The sequence below is a fragment of the Dasypus novemcinctus genome, chromosome 28 (assembly GCF_030445035.2).
Source record: "Dasypus novemcinctus isolate mDasNov1 chromosome 28, mDasNov1.1.hap2, whole genome shotgun sequence".
Lineage (NCBI taxonomy): Eukaryota > Metazoa > Chordata > Mammalia > Cingulata > Dasypodidae > Dasypus > Dasypus novemcinctus.
Genome location: NC_080700.1, coordinates 30,515,261 through 30,538,771, shown reverse-complemented (window position 1 = coordinate 30,538,771; position 23,511 = coordinate 30,515,261). Strand labels below are relative to the sequence as shown.

The window sequence follows — 23,511 nt, the reverse complement described above, 5'->3', positions numbered from 1 at the left end:
TTAGTCCAGGGTAATTTGTCATCATTTTATGCTTTTTAGAAGCCAGTGCTTTCCACACTTGCCTACATACTCACCCATAAAAACACACCTTCATTTCTTGACTAAAAGAGTCCTTGATAGAGCACAGAATGACTAAAATGCCAGGGGAATTTCTAAATTTGACCCCTATCCAATAGCAAAAAGAAAGGCACACAAAAAGAACAAAGGTAAAGAAGTATTGCTTCTCCTTGTCATTGAAGTAATACCATTATCTTCGACACTGAACAAAATGTGGTGGACTCACATCTCTGCCACGGGTGCTACAATGAAGATATTTTCAGGACTAACATGAAGTGAAATTAGCTACAGAGACCCTGTACAAAATCTTTAAAACAATCTTAATTTTTCCAAAATTAATGTCTCACAGAGAAATCAACAAGAGACTTCTTCACCAATTGCACAAGATCTAGCCTGGAAACAAATTCAGTCAAAGAAGTTTCCTTGAGTAGCTATTATAACAACTCCAGTGGATAAAGAAATGAAAAAGATAGAAGACAACTATGGTCTTCTAGAAACTCAGAGTATAAGGCAAAGAAAACAGGATAAGAAGGAACACAATGTAGTAATAGTTCAGAGTCTACTCTCATATGTGTATGTTTTATTATGTGTTGCCAAAGTTGATAATAGGAAAATAGGAAATAGAATGGAATACTGCAGATTCCAAAAATATCAAGTCTAATAATGGAATCACAAAATATTTCCAACCTGAGAGACCTCTGCCAACCCTATCTACCCTCATTGTACAAATGAGGAAATCAAGCCACCCTCCAAATGAAGTGGCTTTTCCAGCATGCACATACAGCTAGCTGGGCTGTATTTAGAATCCAGTCTTCCTGATTCCCAGGCATGGCTTTTTCCATGCCATATTGCCTCCTGAAAATGTTTCAGCTCTGGCTATGCTAGGATTTTCTCTCTTCCTCTAACAGATGATTAATTCAGTCATAACCCATAGAAACATATTCAGTTGGAAAAACAGCTAGAACAATGTTTTCAACCACCATAATAACTGGTTCGGATGATAGCAATTATAGTACCGAAGCCTTGCTTATAAACTGATCTAAAATTTTGGTCTGCAATCCTTGTACCGGGTTAGCTATTTCCAATAGTTCCCAGACTTGCACTTCACACATCTGAAGGCAAAGCATGGCTGGAAAATCTGCCACCACTCTTTGAACATGAAAGGCAGCCTTTTAACCTGACTTCCTCCTGACTGGGTGGCAAGTTATTGATGGTTTATTATTATTTCTACAGACAGGCCTAAGTGACCTACAACTAAGTGTCATATTTTATTTTTCCTTCACCCACAGACTCTAAGGAGGATCTGTAAACTTTAACAAGTAAATCTAATAGGCATCGGGATTTGACACATGACAAAATGTGAAATAATTAGAAAAGGCGCTTACTATGACGTTTCTTTGTGTTTGCTTTACCTTCTTCTTTAGTAACTCCCAGGCAGCCCATTAATTCTTGTAAGGATATGGATTTGTCATTATTCACGTCACAATATTCAACAAATTTCTTCACACACTTTTTGGGTTTTGATTTTTTCCGAAGGAACCTCTTGAAGGGCTTGATTTCTTTTTTGCCGATGTCACCACTGGAATTTTTATCAAGTAATTTGAAATACCAATGAACCACTCTCTCTTCTAGGGTATGGCTGGGATCAGGTTCTGAAAGCCTAGAAGAAAACACAAACTAGTCAAGAACACCTAAACCACGAAACTGCACTCTTTCTAGCCATGGTCCATCCTCCCCAATGTGCTCCTGATACTACTCCATTTCCCAAAGGGAAGGGGTATCCTCTGCGTGTGGGTATTATGATTGGGATGTCAAAACCCGCACACGTTTGCCATTAGATAGAGTGATTTTTTTAAAAAGGATAAGTTTGAAAAAGTGACGTCGCAGAAAAATTTCAAGTTGGTTTCTAAATGGCAAATGCTACATTGAGGTTTTGTGCATTAATTAGGCACTTGTTGTTGGTCAAGGCCTTAAGGTCAACTGCTTTCCTGACCTGGAGTCTGTGCTCCATTGCATTCGGCAAGTGAATTCACGTGTCAATGGTCCACTTAAGAAAATCGTGAATCCTGACGTCCTCTGTTCCTCTAAATGTGATTCATTTAAATATTATTTGCATCATAAGCATATTGAAAGATGCAAATGAAATACATATTTTTAAAGTGTAACTGGACATTCTTCCCTTGGAGAAGAAAATGTTCAATATTTTAAGAAAGGGGGAAAAACTCTTCCAGAACGATTGAATTTGAGTCAGATCTTCGAGACTGTACCAAATGGTAAAATGTACCTTCCTAAATAAAAAATGAAGGGCATTTTGGTCAAGTGACTACTGGTCTCTTTTTTTAGTTGACAATTGAGAGCCATATTCTGCTTGGTTTGCATGAGTCTTCTTTCCCACGAGTGTGAAAACTGAGTTAGATATCAATAATTCATATTTATTAGGATACTCTGATACTACTGATTATTTTCCAGACTTTTCGGAATAGCTTCTCAGGTAGCAATTCATTTACTGTTTTCAATTTCAGTTTTTCAGAAGAGAACGTATTTCCAAAAATGTTAGAGTAAATTTGAAATATAGGTGATTTCTTGCTTTATTAATTTTAACTTGATGACCCAATTGGGGTATTTTCCATTAGCATTGCCTTTTGTTTTCTTCTTGAGTCTTGTTCTTAGGCAAATAGACAAGGAGGTCCTTTTAGCTAAGGAGACCAAAAGGCTTTAGATCATCTGAAACAGATGTGATAATTAAGGGTATGGGGGTTGGAGTGAAGGAGAAAGACAAATGTTCTAAAAACAACAACAACAAAAGTAGAAATGATCATCAGAAAAATTTCTTTAAAATAAAGAAAATAAAACCATTGCTAATTTTCCAAGGAAAATTCAATGCTTAACATGTCAAAGCAATAAAATACTGCAGAACCATTAACATATTGACAGCTATCTATGGAAGCTAAAAATAAGTTTTAAGAAATATGTAAGTCTATTACAGAGGCACTGCAAAATTCACTGCCTCAGGCCCAGAAGTAGAGTTATGTCTCCATATATACTCAAAGAGAGATTATTTCTACAGTTTAAAAAAATCATATTTTGAGAACTTTAAAATGGGGCATTTTAACACAGAGTATTTAAAGCCCCATCAACAGCTCAAAAATGCAATTTGCAAAGACAAAGCCAAGTGAACCAGGTCTTTATCCTTTCCTCTCCTTCCTCTTCTTCTGACCACCACATCCACCACTAGGAAACAGCAAAAGCTCTCACCACCTGAATGGAATGAATTAAAATAGCATGGGAATGCTCTGTTCCCAGTGTGGCAATGTTATCAGGGTTTTAGCCACATTACAAGAAAAACCTGCTGAACAAATAGCCTCCAAATATGTGAAGTCATTCAAGTTTGGAGAGAGGACTTCTTTCCTTTAGGGCCATATAAACTGACCCAGGTCTTAACTGCTTAATGGTTAGACTTTGGTGTTTAGCCTTCCCCGTTTTCTTGAATTACTGGGGATTCTTCCCAACTCATGGCTCTGTAGTCAAATGCCACCTACCGGCTGGATGAAGAAGGATCAGAAACTGCATGGACCATGTCAGTTGATAGAGCATCTAGAACACTAGTTAGAAACTCATTCTTTTTGGCACCAGGACAGCCTGAAAAAACAAAGGAAAAAAGTATGTACTATTTTCTTATTCCACAATACTCACAAAGGGTAAAAGAATATTTGGTGACGGACTTGGCCCAGTGGTTAGGGCATCCGTCTACCACATGGGGGTTCCATGGTTCGAACCCCGGGCCTCCTTGACCCGTGTGGAGCTGGCCCAGGCGCAGCGCTGATGCGCGTAAGGAGTGCCCTGTCACGCAGGGGTGTTCCCCGCGTAGGGGAGCCCCACATGCAAGGAATGTGCCCCGTAAGGAGAGCCGCCCAGTGCGAAAGAAAGTGCAGCCTGCCCAGGAATGGTGCTGCACACACAGAGAGTTGACACAACAAGATGATGCAACAAAAAGAAACACAGATTCCCATGCCACTAACAACAGAAGCAGACAAAGAAGATGCAGCAAATGGACACAGAGAACAGACAACTGGGGTGGGGGTGGAAGGGAAATAAATCAATCAATCAATCAATCCTAAAAAAAAAAAAAAAAGAAAGGAACGGTTTACAATTTGGAAATTAGGATGCCAGGATACCTAATTATTAACGAGCTAATGTCATCACTTGCAAGCACATGGCCGTATAGGGAGTTTTTGAATGAGATGCAGTTACTGATCATCATAATACTTAAGGTTTATTGGACTACATTAGACTAAGCGGTTAACGTGCATTATCATCTCATGGATCTTACAAAGAGCCCTCAAAGGGAGGTAATATTATTTCCTCAATATTATGGGGTGAGGCACTGCATGCTTAGAAACATTAAAGAACTATGCCAAGGTCATACTGCCAGAAAATGATAGAGCTGGAAATTTAGTCCAAGCAATCCTGGGGCCAGAGACTGCTTTTAACCACTATTTTGTCCTGCCTCCCTACATAATGACATCACATCTCAGAAGCACAAGCCCCTATCTTGTTAGGACACTCCCAAACTCTACCATATTTCAGGAGTTAGAGCTGATCATTTTGGAGCCCAGAGCTGACAATATTTGGATTCATGTGGCCCAGGAGTAATTCAGCATTGATCTGAATCTATATAAAGCTTAACATTCTGCAATATAACTTTACATGCGAGATACCATTGAATTATCAGCCTGATCGTTTACCTCTCACTAATACCCATTTGAAATTCCCTAAACTCATCTCTTCCCATACATGCCTGAGATGCCCTTCCCCAAGCCCTTCACAGGATAACTTCTAAAGGATGTCATGATTCAATTAGGGGTCATTCCTTCTGGCCTGAGCTCCATGACCCCTTTGGCTTCCCTTAGCTCTCTTTTTATGGCCCTTGTCTTGCTGTGTTGCAATTGCCTGACTGTGAATCACTTCCACCCCCACTACTTACAATCCAGGATGGCATAATAAAAAGGGAGTTTGCTTCACTGTGGTCTCCTTAGAGCGCTGCCTGACATAGAAAAGAGTCAATAAATGTTTTGTGGAATAAGTTAGAAAAGAAAGAGATAAAAGCATTGTCCTTATTTTATGGATGAGAGCCCAGGTTTAAAGGATTTGGGTGATTCTGCAAGCAGAGGGCAGAGAAGGGATGCAAAGTTTGATTAAAACTGACAGAAGACGTGCAGTGGTGCTCAGAGATGTATTCACCAAGTGCAATGAATGTCTCATAATGAAGGAGGTTGTTGTTATGGGGGGGAGGAGTGGGGTGAGGGGGGTAGGGGGTATATGGGGACCTCATATTTTTTAATGTAACATTAAAAAAAATAAAGACCAAAAAAAAAAAAAAACTGATAGAAAAGCTGATGACTGAAATGTCAGAAAGGGCTTCCAATGTTTTGTTTTAGTCTCTGCAAACATGAGTATCCAAAGGAGAAGTAACAAAGTGAGCCATTCAATTTTCCCAAGGAGTTAAAAAGTCTTTTATAAAGAGCATGGAGAGTAGATAGTAGAAACAATATCAGAGAGGAAAACAGAGGAAGAAAGAGTCTAAGAAACTTTGGGACAAAATAGACGGCTGTCCACGTCCCAGTTTTGAGAGCTTTCTCGCCTCGGCTGTTTCTGAGGTGTCCACTTACTGCAGTAGGATGTGTTTCTTCAGAGGTATGCAAGGCTTCTCAACCTTCGAGACCACTCTACATTGAGAATGACTTCCTGGACCAAACTCACCACATGATGGCAGTTTACCAGCACACACTTCGTGAGAAGCCAATTTCTGCCAAATTTAGACATTTTTTTTTAAATAAGAAAAGTCTTAAAGGGATTCTCTGAGGAGTCTCAAAATCTCTAGAGTCTACTCAGTAAGTAGAGCAGGAGAAAGTCTGCAAAGCTCATGGCAGAGAGATCGGTTAAGTTGAGGGAATGGGCCATTTGACCAACCTTCCCCATAGCCCCTCCAAGTAGAAGGATCATCAGTTAGAAAGCTTTCTCTCAGCAAATTGTTGGTGGTGGCTCATGATGAGATGAAGAACTGAGCATTAAAAGCATCCTTTCTGAGCTCTGGAGCAGTAAGAATATTTGGCATGAACTGTATGTTATGTCAGTTAAGTCATTCAAAGACAAACATGTTTATACAGTTAAAGACATTCTGGTTTTTATAAATTTCCTTTTGACACTTGTGTTTTTTCAAATGTTATGATTATTAAAGTATGTTAGTTGCCTATAGCAGGAGACCATTTATGCCAGTTTCCACTTCATTAAATACAGATATCGGAAAACAGATGTGAAACCTTAACAGAGGGGGAGTGAGAGTGGAAGTTGAGGGTGAAAGAAAGGCTGTGTTTTCCCCTCTTTGAATATAAGGGAAATGTGGATTACAATCTGTAGAAAAAAATGCATAAACATTGGGAGAATGTTACTTATCAGAAATAAATAATTTATCTCCTTAAGTATTCCCTTGCAAAGAAAAGGAGGACTTGGGGTTACAGGGGTGTTGCAGATGAGAGCACTTCAGAAACTTCCTGAAGCCCTTCCCAGGTCTCTGACTCTGGAGTGGACAGTGTCCTTGGCCAATGTTATGCCAATTCTCCCAACTGGTAGGACTAACCACTAAGAGAAACAGAAAAAAACAAAGCAGGTCTTAAAATCCCCTTTGAACCTCATGCTCAGAAATATGGTAGAAGCACTCTTGGCAGACAGAATCTAGAACATCTCCTGAATGAGAAGATACACATGCTGGGACAGGGAGCATCTAGGGGAGGTAAATAACCTTCCTCTACTTCCAACTCTTCAGGGAACTGGCCTGCAGAAGCTGCTCTTGCAAATTTTCAAACCATCTCATTAGCCTCAGGATATTCAGAGAGGAATTTTGTGTAGATGAACAAAATTGCAGTTATCTGGGAAAAGGTTTGGCATATTACAAAATTCTCAGTATAGAACAGCTTTAAGAAATACTCGTTTATATTTTGTTTGGTGGTTATTTACTTTAATGGTTAATTTTTGGTGTTAACTTAATCAGTTTTCTCCCAAACTGTGTAGGGCACACAATTTTTATTAAAAAATATACAGAATCTCTATGAAACGTAAAACTAACCTCACGTAAAAGCTTTCGAGCTCTTTAATACAAAAGGAAAAATAAATGAACATAAAAGATTTCATCTACTTCTAATACCAGAAACATTAAATCAATTCTGCTAAAGTAGTTTTTCCTATTTATGAAAGCAGGATTTACATACTTTAAAATGCACAGTGACAGATCCCACTGTCACCAAATGAGAGTACCTTTTATTTCTCTTTGCCAAAACATCAAACTTCATTTTGATAAATGAAAAAAAAGAAGAAAACAAAGCTAAAGCTACATCTCTAACACCACCCTGCAAAATGATTTATGTCTCATCCTCTATAGATATATAAATTTTGATTTGAATAACCAGAGATTACACATATGAAATCAACTTGAAAATGGGAAATTCTGGTCATAGTATTCCATTTCTTCAACACCTATTTACGAAAACCTAGTGAAGGTGCTGAGATCCAATGGTGAATAATTAAACAAGTTATTTCCTCATAGAGTATGATGGTTTAAAGTGGATGGGTCCCAGAAGATTATGTTCTCAAAGTTAATCCATTCCTGTGGGTGTGGACCTATTACAAGTGGGACCTTTTGTTTAGTTATTTCAGTTAAGGGACTTTTGATTAGGTTACTTCAATAAGGCATAACCCAGGATGCATCTCAATCCTCTTACTGGAGTTCTTTATAAAAGGGATGAATACAGGTAGAGAGAGAAAGTCAGAGGAAGCCAGAAGCTGAAGCAACAAAACCTGGAAGAGAATGGAGAGATAATCAAACACTGCCATGTGCCTAGCCATGTGACAGAGGAGTCCAGTATCCCCAGCAACTGGTCTTCAGAGAAAAAAACATCACCTGATGAAGTCTTGATTTGGACATTTTCACAGCCTCAGAACTGTAAACTTGTAAACTAATAAATTCCCATTGTAAAAGCTAATCCATTTCTAGTATATTGCATTTCAGCAGCCTAGCGAACTAGATCATGGAGTTAAAGTGTCACTGCTTGAATATCATTGTACTATTTTACAGGGGGATAAAGATACTGATGAACTTTAAACTTTGAGTATGGCCATTATGATTTTAAAGATAAACACCAACAAAATAGGAAGAATATGTATCATTTCAAAATAGGTCAAGGGAATAAATGGACTATGGTACCATTTACTGCAATGGAAATACTGAGAAAAACAGACACTCTGTGTTGGTGGGAGAGGGGGAATCAAAAATTTTGTTTTGAATGTCAATTAGACATAAGACTGGAGGTATTAGAAAAGGAGAGGAGTGAACATAGAACTTGTCTTATATATCTCTAAGTTTATATCACATTATTAAATAAAGACTTTGGAGATGACTGCCTTCCTGATGAAACTCTGAGCTTCCCTGTCATATTCATTCCAGAACCTACTATTTTGCTTGATGGATGATTAGCGTTCAAAGTTACTTCCGAGTGAAAAAAAAAAGTAACAAAAATTTTTAATTAGAAGAAAAATTTAAAACAGAAGAGAAAAAAATAGAGAACTCATTGTTTCAATGCGATTTTCCACTCTATGATAAATGACGGAAGCACCATGAAATCAAAGTTTCATCACTGTGAAATACTATTATTTCAATCCATCAACCAGTTTTTGTAAAGAAGGAACAATGTGACCTGAGGTAAAAGGCAACCCTGTCCGAAATAGTCATTTTTCCCCTCTTTTAAGCACAGAATATTTGGCTTCTCTCAATAAAAACAGTCAGGCTTGCATACAGCTTCAGATGCATGGTGATTATCTCACAGAGACATCTTTGTTCTTTGCAGGTGTTATCAACTCTGTATAATTCTCCTGCACTTTCAGACCATGCTATAATTTCTCCAGTCACTCTTGTGGATTAAAAAAAAAAGCAGTCTTGGGTTCTTGGGTTGATCCTAATGAATAATTCACCCTCAGTAAGCTACATGCTGACAAGGAAAAGCCAACAGGGCATGAAAGACGTACACTTCTCACTCTAGCATGCTCACTTCAATTTCTTTTTGTACAGCTGCCTATATTGTGTGGCTTTGACAGCTTACATAAATAATTTGTTGTTAAAGGGCTGGAGTTAAAACCACAGACTGCAGGTTCAGTGATGTAACATAAAATTAGCTGTTTATTTAGGGATAGTTTTACCCACAAGTATGTTCTCCAATTGAACATAGAAGAGCGTTCAGAAGTCTTAGATCAATAAATACATAAATACATAACACAAATGCCCTCCTCGCACAAATATCTCACTTCAGTTTAAAACCCAAGACCCTCTTTACAAATATGTAGTATATGATGAGCTGTCCAACTACCTTGTCTTGATAGAGAATGAACCAATTAAAGAAACATTTACAGAAAGAAAGAAAACAAGGTTGCACTTTTCAAAGCTAAAAAGTAGAATTATTACTCCAATTTATTTACAAATTTGTGGCAGAATAAAATTAAAGCTTAGCTTGAAGATGCTTAGTTAATTTCATTTATCTGAGAAACTCTAAGTAAAGTACTTATTAGTTTTCTAGGAAAATGCTTGGGTTCTAGTACTGGTTTTTAACCCAAAATATACACATTATATTATACAAAAAGCACATATTTATCTGGAACTCAGTTTCTTATCTGTACAATGAATGGGCTGAATCAACTGAATTCAAAATCACCTTGCCACCAGTTCTGTCATCAATGGATCAGGGACTTTGGTAGAATTTCAATTTACAGTTCATTACTTTAAAAAACTATTTGGTTTTTTAATATTTTAAACAGAATATCTTCTGTGCTGTCTATGAAACTTGATTATTTCCAAACACAGAAACGTAGTGCATAAAAATTACTGATTTCAGGAAATTTACTTACATAATTTCTTTTTTCCCTTTTTCTTTAAATATAAATTGGTGTACTTTCATGGCCACTTCTTCAATCTCTCTACAAACTACCTCTCCATATCCACCCATTATTAATTTTCCCTTTCTTTCTGGTCAACTGGTATACTCAATATTGCCACCAATACAGTAGAAAGTGAAGTTGAAGGGTAGCAGTTTCCTCACAAATTTATCCAAAGAAGAGATCGTATGATACTAATTCATATTTTTGGTTTTATATTAGCCAAACATTAATACATAAATGTGGTCTGAACATTGCCCAACATAGTAGAATTGTGGAATTCTGGGCCAGGTGGGGATTCAAATGCAGGAACAGATTTACCAATATGATATTTCAAATAGATGTAACTGTATGAAGTGTGAAATGTTTACAGATTATGATCCTGGTTAATCTAGCTTTAAAGCATGTAACAGAAGTTTAAAGTCTGCGCAGCTGATGTTTATTATTTCAAATGTACAGGAAACTGATGTAGGTGAGATTTGAATAAAATGACATGGATAATAAAGTTAGCTTCCCTCTCTAATTTTTTTAGATCCCTTCATATGTGTGGGTAGCATGTGTGAGTACATACAGATTTATTCACTCCACTGTAACTGTTTACCTATTAACTATTTAACTCCTCTATTTTGGAAGTCGAATAATCTCTATCAGATAATCTGATACCTCATCCGAGGAGCATGGGGAAAGTTTTGCTCACCTAATAGAGTTTATTAAGTGAGTGACCTGGGACAGAGGAGGCCTGCATTGGGGATCAAAGGGGAATCTATTTCTTTTGCTTTTGGCCAGGAATTTGTCACGATGTCTGCAAGAGAACAAATACATGGTGTCTTTCGATTGCCTCCATGAGAAAGCACAGGCCGGGAAAGAAGAATTACGAAGTGCAGGCATTCACCACTCCCTCTGCTCTCTGGTCTGTGGAAGTCTGGGAAGGGTTGTATTTTTACAGGCTTGGGCAGAAGTTTAATGTAGACAGTGGGTACTCCAAAGGGCTCTGCAGTGACCTCATAGCATCAAAACCCAATGAAGGGAAGCGGACGTGGCTCAGGCTGTGGGGCACTTGCTGCTCATGTGGGAGGTCCCAGGTTCGGTTCTGGTGCCTCCTGGAGAAGGCGAGCAAACAATGAACAGACAGACAAGTGTACTATCTTGGGGGAAGGGGCGGAATAAAGAAAAATAAAGTAAATAAATACATCTTTAAAAAAAAACCAATGAGAAGACCTCAGATGGATTGAGCCATGCCTACGAAGTCCATCAACTCTCCCATTCGAAAATTCTCCTTGCAAAGCTAAATCTTCAAGGATCTGAGTTTATTACACTTAAGGAAGATGGTTTCCCTTATAATTATAATGGCCTCTTTTTCCACAGGTTTTAAATGTGCTTTTAAAGCCAGTTCTCCCAAGGCTTTATGAATTTATCATAGAAAAAACTGAGAGTAGTCTAGTTATGTGCGACATCCCCAATGTAAAGTGAAAACATTTTTAAATGCAAAGTGATGGATTAGAAAACGACTTTTTTTACTTTTTTGCTTTTTAAGGGTTGTGAGAAATTCAAATAACATCACTAAAAGGTTTTTAGTAACTCCTTCTCTAGAAATCTTTAAGAAAGGTGTTAACTTTCTCTCAGCAATGGAGTAAGTTAACCTTGCCTGAAGACTAACAAATTCTTAAACTTACAAATTCTATGATAAATTTTAGGTCTGAAATCCCTTATTAAAAAAAAAAAATTCAATCTACAGAAAAGCAGCTGAGAAATTTGTAATTTTCTTTCTAAGCCACGTTTATTTTAAAGTAAGTATTAAAAGTTTCACAAATCTTTGATTTGTTCTTTCTTTTTGAATTACCAGATGCCTGGAACAAGTTCCAGGTAGAAAGGAGAATTTTTCCTTTGACCTTGAACCTCATCTCTGACTTATAAAATAGGTTCCATTGTGCGCATGCCAAACAAATAGTGTTTTCTTCTCCAGTGGAAGAGTCATTTGGTGACGAAAGGGAAAGGAGGGTGCCAGAGAATAACAAAATCTTTTAGCTTATCATTTATGAAAACAAGTAGAAATGAAATTGTGTCCCTACTCATTAGTAGAGTTCAAAACAAAGCAATCCAGTAGAGAAAAGAAAATTATCTAGCTCCACCAGATAATACTACAGTTGAAATAAAGAATGTCTGAGAAGCAAAGCAAACTGTGTGTACAGCAGAGCCTTCTTTAAACCAAACCCCACAAATATGTGTTATCAAACAGTTCCCACTTATGATTTATCAACATTTGCTGACTTCAGAATTGTACTTTAAATCACGACATTTCCGCCGGTTAAAAAGCACTGTAACTTCGCACTTACCATACACAACCAAACTATATGGCTCTTTCTAAGTAACGAATTCTCGCTGATTAAACATTGAACTTACACTTTTTCCAAGCACAGATTTTCCTTCGAGCACTGTCCAAAAATCATGCCCTAGGTTCTGTAGGGGTCAAGGCATGAAAATAGGTGTCCCGGGGTTTATAAAACGCAGGATCAGGCAACTATTTGACTTTGTATAAAACTCTGCAGGTGATGTTTGTATACATTGCCTTAACCTTTGTCTGCATCATCTAACTCCAACTTCAAATCAATTAAGGTGGGGAGCAGATGTAGCGCAAGTGGCTGAGCACCTGCTTCCCATGTACAAGGTCCCGGGTTCAATCCCTGGTACCGTCTAAAAACAAATGAAAAGACCAACTCTTATTGGGAAGCAGATGTAGCTCAGTAGTGAATGCCTGCTTCTCATGTATGAGGTCCTGGATTCAATCCCCAGTACCTCCTAAAAATAACAATAACAATAAATATATATATAGTAAAAACTGATAATCACATCAACATATAAAAAAAGACACTGGGGTCCAAATCACCCGCTGATTTAGTGGGAAATCAGAGACTTAAATTGCCCTCAAGAACTAGGAGGGGGATGGTAGTATTTCATTCATTGATAAATATGGACTGAGAGCGCGCTATGTGAAAGTCACTGTTTTGGGTATTGCAGATGCATCAGGACATCCCTGCCTTCTAGAACTCACATTCAACTAGACCAGAGGGTGACCTCAGACAATTTAGCGACTCCTTGCTGCTCAGAGACACTGAGGTGTGGGAGAGCAAGCCATTTTTAAATAGGCAGATTATTCCAGGTGGAAGGTCACTGCAAGGGCCAAGACCTAGCATTTGGGAGTGTGAACTTGACATTCCTGAGGTGCTGTCAGGCAGCCAGCGCGGTCGGAACCCCACAATTAGAACAGCCATTGGAAATGACGTGAAGGGATCCAGAGATATCCCAGAACACGTGGGATGTGATGAGCCACAGGAAGGGAACTTATTCGAAAGGAAATCAGAAGCCACTGGAAGATTTCCAGCAGTGACCCAATCTGATTTAGGTTTTGTTTTTTTTTTTAATTTTTTGGTGATTTATGTACTTAAAGTAGCATGGCATCCACTTTGTAGACCACAGATGGCGGGTGGAGGGAGAGGACATTTGAGGCTGCTGCTTTCAGTCCAGATAAAGGGTAACCATGAGTAAGATTAGAGTAGGAAGTCATGAAAATAGGGAGAAATAGAGCTGGGCTCTGGCTAGGGTTAAATTGTGCCTCCGAACACAAGTACACAGAGAATGTGAGTATAATGTGGGCTTTGATTCAATCCCCCAAACCCCTTCTTATAAAATAAGTCACACCATAAGTTCCTACAGCCACACAAAGAAGTCTGTTTAAAAATGTTTCTGGGGTACTCCATGTCCTCCATTATCTACTTTATTTCCATCACCACGTTGATGCCTTTTTTTCCTTCATTTTTAATCTTTTCTATGGTTTAGACATAAGAAAAAAATTAAACAGAGAAGGCCAGAAAGCTTTTTAGGTACTTTTATCTTAAGATCCATAAAATATCCGCAGCTCATAAAAGGTTCATAAAATGTATCTTTATAAATTCCTCCCCATCCAAATTAAGATCAGGTTGTGTGCCATCTTTAAGGGTAATTGTGTTAGGTTCCTACAGAGATGCAGATACATCATTCATCACCTTTTCTGCCATTTAATGACAGATACACTTTCCCATTACTATGGGGTAGGAAAAAGAGTCCAATCAAACCATACTTAAAAGCATGCAAATTGAAATTTGCTTATGCCCATTCATAGTTTAAAAAACGGGGGGTTTGTATAAGTGACAATGCATAAAGTTCCATTCTCAACTAAAGGGACTAAAGAAAAGAGTGTAAAGCTTTTCACTATCATAATAAAAATAATGCCACTGCTCTTGTGTATTAACTGTACCTTTCCTATATTTGAATATTCTATATATTTTCCATATGTATTTTTATATTTCTGTATTTTTCTCATTATCCTAAACATAGATGTTCGTTGGATTTAGACTGTGCTATGATTAGTTAGCACTTAATATATTGATGGAAATATGACCTAACGAAATTCTGTCCTGCTCTTGGTCTTCCCTGTTCCAATCCATGAAACTAATGACTTAGATATAAACTTTCTAAGTTTCCCACTGACTGCAACATTCTAGGAATTCTTTATACTTGATGTTAATTCTCTTTTGGTTAGGTCATCAGAATCTATGATGTGCTCTAGGAATATATCAGCGCTAATAAGTTAATTATGAATTTTGGTCTGAAAGACAAATATTTGTTTCCTGTGTCTTCCTATAATTCTCAAAAACAATATTATGCCACGAAAACATTCATTTGCTAACAATGAATTAACAATTTACTAGGTGCAAGGCATCGTGTTGACCCTTGAAAGTAATGAACTAAGGTATTGGTGAGGAGGAATGGGAGGGTTTTAAGGAGATGTCAGTGAGATTAAAGTTAATTTTATAGCATGCCCAGAATTTCAACAGTTATCATAAGTTTGGGGAACTGTATAATGCTAGCATTTAAGGAAAGACATAAGACCAATGTTATATGCTAGTTGCATAATCATAAGCATTTGAGGACATATATCCATGTTTTAACAAGGCATTTTATACAACAAATACCTTTTTCAAGTAGTAAGATGATTTCTGACTGTCCTTTCAAAATGCTTTCACAGGACTTTATTCTCACTCTCAAGATTACTCAACAGAGCAAATCAATGCTTTTTATCACATTTTCTCCTGAGCAAAAACATTTTACTATCTCCCAGCTTAAAATGAAAATTTTAGGTAGACTACTTTTAAGATCACTGAATAAGACCACAGTAATCAGCTGTTCACTCTGGAAATATTTGAATATGTATAACACTTCAGGAAGTAATTCTCACTCTAGTACATTATGTGACCAAAAATTGCTCCAGGCTTCCCTGAACGCCACCACAGTACAACAGAATGAAGAAGCTTGTACCAAAGGGAATGGAGATAATTTCTCAAGACAGGCAACTGAGAAAGAGAAATTACGAGCTGAAAAGGTGTCAATATCCAACAAGAATGAAACTTTGACTATACTCAGATGTTCAGGTTCTCTGAATGTGTCTCTGAAGTTCTTAGTCATTTGTGACCAAGAATTGAGCTCATTCTGGAGTATCAGAATACTCCAGAATCATGATGCTTGTACTGTGAGCATCATCACTTCATGTTTTCCAATCTGTTGAAAACAGCCTTTTGCTTTAATTCCTGTCTAGCCCTCCATTAATCAATTTCATAAGTCTTGCCTTTCTGCTATTTTAAAAAAATCTTTCTTGAGGAATTGATATGGGCCGGGGGGGGGGGTGTCAGCTTGCTAAACTTAAGATTCCAGCATAAGCCATGTGTGCATGCAAAGAATAAGAACTGCAGGCCTGCCTCTCGTAACCATGCCAGCCACTCCAGTCTGCCAATTTCCCAGAAAGCCAAGTAAGTGATATAGGCTCTATAGGCTTTGGATATTCAGAGAGGATGCAGACTGGATGTGTTAATTCAAGCTTACCTGGAATGAGGGGGATATGTGTTAATTCAAGCTTACCTGGAATGAGGGGGATCTGTGTTAATTCAAGCTTACCTGGAATGAGGGGGATATGTGTTAATTCAAGTTTACCTGGAATGAGGGGGATATGTGTTAATTCAAGCTTACCTGGAATGTGGGGGATATGTGTTAATTCAGGCTTACTTGGAATATGGGGGATATGTGTTAATTCAAGACCTATCAGATACTCAGACAAACACCTAAAACTCTAAGAAACTAACAAAGAAAGTCCTTTTGCATAAAAGCACCATTTGACTCCCCATTCCTACATCCTCTATATAAAAGGGACCCAAAGATCCTATTGGGGCTTGACTTTTTGGATAAGAGGCCGCCGTGCCCGGCCAGTCATAATACATTTTTCCTTCTCAAAATATTCCTGAGTCCTGGCCTTCCATATGCAATTATTAAATCTCTCTGCTTCTCACAATATTATCACTACCTTACTGATAGGAGTTGAGCCAGTGTTTGTCAGTATAAATACAGTTGCTAATTATAAGGTTTTCTAGTGCTACAAAAACAACAATAACTGTAGTAATGCTACTGTGGCTGTTAGCAATATAACAACAATAATAATGTAGTCAGTGGTTTTGAGCACTTAGGTCATTGGGACCCCTGTCCCAGTGTGTCCTATGGGTCTATGCCTCCTTTAAAACAACCAGGTATGAAGCCTGATTGGTGAGGAATGACTTGAGCTTCTTTGGTTTCCTAGCTCAGGCAGGAGGCTGGCCAGGTGAAGGGTGACACAGGAGGACGGTAACAGTTCTCCCAAGTATTTGTCACTTTTGTCCCAGTAGAGCTGTGCAGGAAAACACCAGGGACTCAGTTCAGAAAGGTCATGATGCCCCCTCCTCCTTGTAAAAAACAAACATCTGCCTTGCCCGGGACTGGGAGAAATGCACAAGTGGGTTGCACAATAAACATATAAGGATTGAACCAGGCACAGTCTCATTTGGTACTCCCGTTTGTTCGCAAATATAGTTTAAGGAATCGTTTCCATGGAGAACATTTTCCTTCTAAACACCCAGTTCATTAATGTTCACTTCCTAGTTTGCTCAACAATACTGCCTCTTTCCTATCTTTTATGAGGAGTTTAAGAAAAAAAAAATTCATGTTTAACAAGATAGATTGCCTATATTTTTTAAAACCACAACCCTCCAAAAGTTTATTCATCACTGTTGTAAAAAATGAGCTCCCACTCCATGTTTAACTTGTAAATTATGTTTTATAGCACTGATGACCTTGATTTGATTTCAATTGAAGTTACATTTTACTAAACTCTTAAAATACAAAGAGTGAGCAAGTATTTTCATGAAAACCCTGTAATGTTCCGTGAAAGATAAATTCTGTTGCCTTCTGAATTGCTCATCAGCAATCGAGCTACTGCAAAGACTTACTGCTCACCATGTGGAGTCAGATTAGTTATTGAAAAGACTTACCACTCACCATGTGGAGTCAGGTTAGTGACTGAGCTTTGGGGTCACCACCGCTCAGCACCCTTCCCACCAGAAGAAGCACCAATGCTAGCTGTACTTGTAATATCTTGCCGCTTCACTCCTTTCCTTTCCCTTCTGGTTCAACTGGCTTGGCCAAATCTCTCCATCACTAACAAACTCTATTGTAGAGATAGAGTGGTCTATCCTTCAGAGAGCTTTAAACCATAAAACAACAAGGACATCACTGTGTACGGTTGGTCTATAATGAACTAGAGGAAATAAAGATTGAAGGGACATGGCTAATGATGACCAATGACTCACCAGTGACTATCATGAAAAAAAAATGAATTGACAAGTCATCCAGAGGGTTTAAGTACCCAAACACATGTGAAAATTACCTGTCTAGAGACTCAAAGGAAACAACACACACACACAAATAGAATGAAAGAAATTAAATATTTGAGCTGTAGTTGTAAGTGTAATTGCTTTTCCCAAGGGAAATGGTTTCTGTGAATTTGAGGACTTCCCAACTATTTAAGGCTATCGTTGGACCCTTACTCAAGTTAACCAGGACACAAGCCAGGAAGCCAAACAGAATAGAGAACTGTACCATCTCTACAATCTTACAACTTTTTGAAAATTCAAAACAGACATGAGAGACAAAAGGTAGAAGTGATTCTGTCTACAAGAAAATGCTTTCCAAAGCTGATGTAACAGTTAACTGTCTACCAGAGTCTTTCATCACAGCCTAATAATGAAATTGGGCTCATTCCTGGATATTTTAACCAGGATGTTTGCATTTGAAGATAATTCCGAATTTTATTTTTCAGTGTAAAGGTTAACTTATGCTTTGGTAGATGAGTACAATAAGAAACACCCACTTCACAGATTTTTCTTCCCAAAGGAATTAGGAAATATACTTGCAGGAATACTCTTGGCAGAATTTGGGTAATGAACAAAAGGTTGAGTCTTAAAGAAGCAGATTTGAAAGCAATAGAAGCAACATGTTTTAATCTTGTTTCTTTTCATCTAGACCATTCTACCTGGAGCCAAAAACTGGGCTCTACTGACAAGTTGATAAATGAGATATGAAAGTATGGCTGAATCTAAACAAAGTGTATTAAAAATTTCAAGTCTCTGAAACATCTCTTGGGTAATGAAACCAACCCTGTAGAGTCCTCTGGTACTGTTCTATTAAAGCTTTTTTTTTCCCCCCCATCCAGATAGGTAAATGAATCCAGGGTCTACACAAAGCAAATAAATATAGTTTAAAAAAAACCACACGCACAGAAGAATCTTTTTTAAGTTTGTTTCTTCCTCATATCATCACAACCCCTTGTTTAAAAGTTGAATTCTTTTCTTTGTTGAGTCACAAATAGAATGATTAGTAAGGAAACAACACTTCAGACTTTGAAGTCACTCTTCTGCTAGTAGACCTAAAAAATATCTCTAGATATTTTACATTTTACCAGCACACCGAAATCCCCTAGTTAACCCACATGCCATGTTCTAAGAATCACTTCGGTCAGAAGAGAGAAATGAATGAGCCTCACGCCCATATGAGTTCTAACTTGGAGGTCACATAGAAAGTCACCAGACCTTTTAATCACCAGCTTACTAGCCCTTCTAATCAACTTCTGCTTTATTCATTTTTTAATTACCCATGTTTTTAATGTTCTGCTTGTCTTTCCTTTGAAAGCATTGCTTCAGAATCCTTCACTGTTAGAACTTCTGTCTCTTCTTCCCAGCTTCCAACGCCCCCTCCAAAAAAAAGGTAATAGTAAAGATAATTGTAAAATATAACTACTTTATACTCTCTGACACCGAAATAGTAAGGAAAACATACTTACTTAGTGTCCATTTTCCTTAAGTTACAGTCTGGACAAAATGGAATTTAAGGTCTCTGGTATGATAAAGTATGCTCTTAGCAGTGGACACCAAAAGTCAAAAGAGATCTATGATGATGTTTTATATATTTATTGTAAAATCTTTTGGGACTAAAGTCTGTAGCACCAAACTTATCAACATGACCAGTCATCTAAAGAGTGTGCCATAGTCTTTGTCAGGCCAGAAATAACCAGAATAAGAGAGAAGTGCTAAGATATACAGAGTTGGAAGAACTTTTCCTAGGTTATTTGGTGTGCAGCAAAGCATTCGCTATTTGCCACTCAAGTAGAGAAATGAGAACTTCCGTGCACTTCTGTAGAACAGGGATTACAAAGCAGACTGGGTTTGTAAAATTTTGTTTGGAAGAACTAGCTTTAAATTAAATAAAATTGCAGTGGTAATTCACAAATGATGTTTAATATAGGGATTAGATTGAGTGAATGGATACCATGAAAGGGTTCAATTCTGGTGGAGCCAGACAACAAAACTTTTTGCATCAGAAAACATCTGTCAAACCTCCTTATCAACTGTGTGCTGTTATATGACAGAATAAAGTCTATGGGAAACCCCCCCAAAAATCATAAACTGCTATAAAAATGTATGATATTCATTTTTTTTGAGCCATTGTTGATGTGATTGCAAAAGAAAATGCATGGGGTAGAAAAATATAAGTCTGCTAAAAGATTTCACTCCTTTATTTGCAGGTGAGAAAAATCCAGGATTTCAACTCTTTCCTTCACTGTAGAACTCATTTCCAGACCCAAGAAACTTGGGCTACCAAAACCTTGACAACCTTGTCCCACAAAGGTCCAGCTCATTGATTAAAACTCTTCTGGATTTTTAATGGACCATGCTCAAGTTCATACTTGGTGTATCTTATTCCTAGTTCACTCTTACTTTTTCAGATATGGATTAGATGCACTTGTTTACATCTATAACATATTAACCTTAAGGTTACTATATGGTAGATGCTCCTTTCCAACATCCTCTAGTTGGAAAGATTGAAAAACTAAAAAACACATTTCCAAAAAAACCCCCCAAAAACCCCACATTTCCTAGTCTTCTTTGCTTCTAGGAGGTACGAGTTAGATGATTCCAAGTAAATGCCATGAGAAGGATCTGGAAGGCTTACATGAGTGGAGCCATATTGCTGTTGTTACTACAGCTGGCAAGCAGGTTCATAGAATACATGTGGCTTTAAGGCAAACACAGAAACCAGATTCAGGTTCCAGTATTTATGGATGTGGGTGGCAGTTGTGTTACTGGTAGGGTTGGGGGTAGCAGCAGCAGGCTCAGCAGTTTCCTGACCTTTTGGATATAACTACAGAGACATTCCCTTGAAAGTAGAGTAGAACCTTTTTATTGCTGTACATTCCAAGACCCTTTGTGTAAGTTGAAAATCGTGCGTAATAGTGAACACATTGAGTTTCTTATATATTTAACATGCATGATATAATACATATTATTAGTATTTAATAAGTTTCTTATATAATAAATTTCTTATATGAACATATTTATCATGTTTTTATAAATAAGGCAAATAAGCACTAGTAACAATAGGCAAACAAAATTGATCCTAGAAATAATTTTCTCAAATTTTAAATCTCTTTCTCTCTGCCTGCATATACCTGAACTCATGTGGGTTGAGTTTATATCAAACGATGTCCTAATGCAATCAGTAGTTTAGTGGCAGCCCATGACTTCTATTTCTTTGTTCCTTCCAATGATTTTGTAAGTGTATAATCCTTTGTGCTGAATACCTTTCTGCATGAAATACCTACCTTGCTTTCTCAATCTTGAACTCCTCTCTACTACATGCGTGAATACATTAACCTAGCCAAAAAACATAAGCATGAAATATGTAACTCACTAGTTACATAACTGACCTCAGTGATAGCATCTTATCAGGGAAAGGAAGACAAACAATTAGGAAAACGCGAATTACAACCTGTTAACATGTTAGATACCTTGACGGAAAAACTCATGCCTAACAAGCAGGTTGTGGGATATAAGAATGACCCTCTTTTGCTTTCAGTGGTGCTAAGTTGTCATGATTAAGTTTTCCATCACCCACCTATGCTGAGCACAGCAGAGGCTCATCCATAACCGAATATAGAGAGTTGATAAACGACTCATCTGAAATTCGGTATAAACACATGAGCACCACTGAATTACACATTATTTTGTGTTAACGGTAAAAAGGCTTTGTAAAACACAATTGCTCTGACCAAGTAAAAGTTAAGTTTTGCACACTGTATGCTAGGAATTGGTCAGACCCAAACTGGCTTTTCCTTCCTATTGTATCAATGCCCCAATTCTCTTCTCTGTAAACCTGATTTTAAGTGGGAAGAATATAATTTAAACAGCGGCTTAAATGTTTGTGTTTGCTTTTATATTCCTCTTGGATTGATCTGAAGTCAAACTCCCAAATAAATCTGACCAAACACACTGTTTGGTAAATTGGCCTACCAGTAAACAAAACCAGGGTTTCTCAAAATTACCTTTAAGAGGAAGCTATAAGAAAACGGTCTCCAAAGCTAAAGTTTGTTTTGCTTTTTTAAAATATAAAGTACTGATTAAAATAAAGGCTTACTAGTGGCCTAACTAAAAAAAAAAAAAGGTCTAGAAAATGAAAACGCTGACACTGAAAGCTGGATTGCCACACTCTGTAACGAAGAACTACTGAGAGCATTACCCCAACAGAATGGAATGAGCTAAGGGTTGTGGCTTTCTTTGCTTCCTATACCCTCCATCAAGCACATACATTTGCTTAGCTCCTTCTAGGATATAGCATTAACACCATGTTAAATCACCCCAGCTGGAACGTGAGCTGCTTAACGTCAGACATCTGTCCTGTGGATACTCTTCATATGCAGTCTTCTGAATTCTTTATCACCTGGAGCGTGGACCACAGTCAGAATTTTAAAAACAAACAAGTAAAACTCTTGATAGATATTTGGCCACCCCTCTTGCTCCTAAGGGGGGAAAAAAATGAATCGCTCCAAATGTTAAAACAAAAGGAAACGCCTGAAATTCTTGCGGCGGAAGTAGGAAGGGGCAAGCCCCACATGGTCAGCAGGCTGTGCTTTTGTCAGGGATCTGCTGATTTCCTCTTGCAACCATGATTTCCTCTATATCGACCCACTGGCATCGAGAGCTTCGAATAAATGTCCTTGAAGGAGTGGTCTGTGCTGCTAAGTTACTCTTTAAATGACTATCTCAAAGTTGGCATCTGAAAGTAATGGATCCCCTGAGCCAAATATAATATTGTATATTTAAAACCTCAACAAACTCATGTTGAAATAATGCTGAGGGACTGACTATAAAAGCCACACATTTTTTTCAAGAGCCAAGGGAATCACAAGTGAAGCTGACATCTCTTAAATAACTCTGCTGTGCCCAGGAATAAAAGCAGAGAGTACATACAGCGATTCTGAGATGGCTTATTTTGGTGATATTTTACATCATTTAAATACCACAAGTTTGCCTATAGGAAGCTCTCCAAAACACTTACGGTACTCAGATGCCTGCCAATTTTCAGTCTAGTAGCCTAACCCTTGGAAAAACAGCTGCACTATGCAAAAACTTCCAGACCCCGTTTTCATTGCAGGACTACCCTTTTAGAACAATAATATTTTGAATAGCTCTGAAACAATGTCAACGAGTGATTCCCTTTGGTGGGCACTAAATACTTGAGACACCTATTAAAACCTTGAATTGGGCAGAAAAAGTGGTAGGATTCTGAGACCTCCACCCCACTCTTAAATCTATTGCCTCCCTTAATAGAATGGCTCCATTAAATGGTTATAACCTGGCAAATTTTAATTATACTCAACATTTAATGTGCGCTTATTACATATGTTAAATCCTGGGCTAAAACATTTACAGACAAGGTCCTCTATAAATCTCACAACAATATGATGCAGGTAGTTTGTATTATTCTCTTTTTTACTAAGAGCAAACTGAGCTCAAAAGTTTAAGTAACTGATTAAATGCCATCCAGCTGCGAAGTGGCAGAAGGAAGATACAAAACTCTTCAGGCTACAAAGTAGCTCCTGCATAACCAATATACTCGTTCTTCTGTGCAAAAATCCTATCAAAACCAAAAATGATGTAATCACTGGACTGCAAAACACACCTTGTGCTTTCCCACTCTTGACCTTGATTAGTTTGCTCATATTCTCGGGCCTTCTTCTGTCGCCCACATGAA

At 37.8% G+C, this 23,511-nt stretch overlaps 1 protein-coding gene across 3 annotated transcripts in view; it reads right to left on the bottom strand.

The window, feature by feature from the left end:
* SMOC2 (SPARC related modular calcium binding 2) overlaps nt 1-23,511 on the bottom strand; it is a 222,728-nt gene that overhangs the window by 13,290 nt on the left and 185,927 nt on the right. For 2 of the 3 annotated variants that reach the window (XM_004464421.4, XM_004464422.5), the window contains exons 10-11: nt 3,597-3,696; nt 1,443-1,717 (exon numbers count right to left, since the gene is read on the bottom strand). In XM_004464421.4, the coding sequence (XP_004464478.1) occupies nt 1,443-1,717; nt 3,597-3,696 (375 nt within the window). The remainder of the gene's footprint in view (nt 1-1,442; nt 1,718-3,596; nt 3,697-23,511) is intronic. The other variant, XM_071212535.1, reaches the window with a different exon arrangement.